Source organism: Sinocyclocheilus anshuiensis, unplaced genomic scaffold (assembly GCF_001515605.1).
Source record: "Sinocyclocheilus anshuiensis isolate Anshui unplaced genomic scaffold, SAMN03320099.WGS_v1.1 scaffold1521, whole genome shotgun sequence".
NCBI lineage: Eukaryota > Metazoa > Chordata > Actinopteri > Cypriniformes > Cyprinidae > Sinocyclocheilus > Sinocyclocheilus anshuiensis.
The window spans coordinates 1-2798 of record NW_015539906.1 but is presented as its reverse complement, the minus strand read 5'-3'; the positions used below and the strand labels follow the sequence as shown (position 1 = coordinate 2798).

At 39.5% G+C, this 2798-nt stretch overlaps 1 protein-coding gene across 1 annotated transcript; it reads left to right on the top strand.

Annotated features, from left to right (window-relative positions):
* The first annotated feature begins 375 nt into the window (after positions 1-375).
* Positions 376-1544, top strand: LOC107686232 (gastrula zinc finger protein XlCGF8.2DB-like). The gene has a single exon (XM_016483141.1). The coding sequence runs from the start codon at positions 377-379 to the stop codon at positions 1505-1507; it is 1131 nt and encodes a 376-aa protein (XP_016338627.1). The 5' UTR covers position 376; the 3' UTR covers positions 1508-1544.
* The last annotated feature ends 1254 nt before the right edge of the window (positions 1545-2798 follow it).

Genomic DNA, 2798 nt, shown 5'->3' with positions numbered 1-2798 from the left:
TGACCGGATGAAGTTGGACGTGCACTGTGGGCAGACCTGGCTACTCGATAATGAGAATCGTTGTCGATGATTTTCATTATCGATAATAATCAATTTAATCGATTAGTTGTTGCAGCCCTGGTAAAATTACAGAAAGTGATCAAAGAACAAACCCTGTTTGCTGGAGCTGTCAATCTGTAGTGTTTCTTTACAAAATGACATCGCCATCTACTGGCTTGGCAGCATAATGCAGTGTTTTTAGACATTTTCATAGATCTGTGTTAAAAAGGGACAGTTTCGACATCGTTTTTGTCTGTACACAAATATTATTTTATCCTTTTATTTTTCAAACGTACCAATTGATTTTCTTCTTTATAATGATTTAATTTTAGGCCTGATGAAAATGAAAGACGAAAGACGAGATCTGAATGAGGAGGAGGAGAAATATCAGGATCAGAAAGATTGTGATGTCAATGGAGAAAAATCAGTGAGTTGCAGCATTAAAAAAACAGACGTCAAACGGCCTTTCAGCTGCTCTCAGTGCGGAAAGAGTTTTGCATGTAATAGAAATCTTAAGGATCACATGTTAATTCATGCTGGAATAAAGCCTTTCAGCTGCTCTCAGTGTGGAAAGAGTTTTACACAGAAAGGACAACTTAAGAATCATTTGGTAACTCACAATTCAGAAAAGTCTTTCAGCTGCTCTCAGTGTGGAAACACTTTCACATGTAAAGCAAGCCTTGAGAAGCACATGCTAATTCATGCTGGGATAAAGTCTTTTAGCTGCTCTGAGTGTGGAAAGAGTTTTACACAGAAAGGACAACTTAAGATTCATTTGGTAACTCACACTTCAGAAAAGCCTTTCAGCTGCTCTCAGTGTGGAAAGAGTTTCACATGTAAAGTAAACCTTGCGACGCACATGTTAATTCATACTGGAATAAAGCCTTTCATCTGCTCTCAGTGTGGAAAGAGTTTCACAAGTAAAGGATACCTTAAGACTCACATGTTAATTCATGCTGGAATAAAGCCTTTCACCTGCGCTCAGTGTGGAAAGAGTTTCATATGTAAAGGAAACCTGAGGGATCACATGTTAATTCATGCTGGGATAAAGTCTTACAGCTGCCCTGAGTGTGGAAAGAGTTTTACATATAAAGCAAGCCTTAAGGATCACATGTTAATTCATGCTGGGAAAAAGCCTTTCTCCTGCTCTCAGTGTGGAAAGAGTTTCACACATAAACCAAGCCTTAAGAGGCACATGTTAATTCATACTGGGATAAAGTATTTCACCTGCCCTCAGTGTGGAAAGACTTTTACACAGAAAGGACAACTTAAAAAGCATTTGGTAACTCACATTTCAGAAAATCCTTTCTCCTGCTCTCAGTGTGGAAAGAGTTTTACATATAAATCAAACCTTAATAGGCACATGCTAATTCATACTGGGAAAAAGCCTTTCTCCTGCTCTCAGTGTGGAAAGAGCTATGCAAATAAATCAAACCTTAATAGGCACATGTTAATTCATACTGGGTAAAAGCCTTTTTCTTCTGCTCTCAGTGTGGAAAGACTTTTACACATAAATCAAACCTTAAGAATCACATGTTAATTCATGCTGGAATAAAGCCTTTCACCTGCTCTCAGTGTGGAAAGAGTTTTACACAGAAAGGAGACCTTGTGGCTCGTTTCCACTGAGCGGTATGGTACAGTACAGTTCAGTACAGTACGATTCGGTACGGGTAACCCTGATCAGGCTTGCATTTCCACTGCCAATAGTACCCTTACTTGGAAGGTGTGGTGTATGCTGGAAAGTAGCGATCGACGATGAACCGTGACAATAAGCACAACCCTGCCTCTTTTTGTTAAATGTCAGTTTTAATGAACAATAATAGCCATTATAAAAAGATAAGTTCTAGGGCTGTCAAAAAAAAAATAGAATTTCGAATATTCGTCGAATTTAAAATACAAATCCGCATTCGAATGCAAAAACGTTGCATTTGAATTTTAGGTGTGCGTTAAGGAGGCGGCCTTATCAGTGGCTCACGAGATGCGATGACGATGTAAGTGTTGTTGCACTTTAATGTTTTTGTTAGCCTGTCCAGTTGAAGCCACTAGATGCTGCACTGCTGCGTTGTTGATTACAAATATTGCGGGAAAAGAGAACATCAATGCGGAGAAGATCTTTTTTTCATCAAAACTGAAACCAAGCCGTTCACACAACACATATTTCGCGCATTTTCTAAAGGATCTATTACCGTTGCACTCGCGCCTTTTGCACAAAAGAGCCACATGTTTAGAAAGCCATGTAAAATCAGGGTGCGAACAACGGGGCAGCTAGGGGGAGCTCGTCTCCCCTTAATAAGACATGGGCTCCCCTGAAAACGTGATTTGTGAAATTTTGGGGGGTCTCAAAAAATATTGACAATGTGTTATTTTGATGTGCAATTTCAGTTTTGTGTAATGTGATCAACGAAACACTGGCATTTTGAGTTTCTGCTAGTGATTCCTACGGAGAAAAATCACTTCCTGCCCTCCAGCTGCATTTCGGGCGTCATCAGAATCACGTGATTGCAAACAACCTATAAAGATAACTATACATGCTATTTTTGTCATGAGCATCAAGGTGTGGGGGCGCTGCGATGCAAATTCCACTCATGTTTAGTACATGTTAACTTAAAGAGTTGTAGAAAAAATATACGTTGGACTCTGTGGTCGATTCTGTGTTAAGGTAAGGCATGTTATTCGTAATTATGTGTTGTGGCTGGGTTGTTATAGCTCTGCACGACTCTCGATGTTTTAGGCCTAATTGAACGGAGGAATTATGGTAT

Coding starts and splice junctions, on each gene's coding strand:
- LOC107686232 (XM_016483141.1), top strand. CDS start 377: ATGAAAATGAAAGACGAAAGACGAGATCTGAATGAGGAGGAGGAGAAA.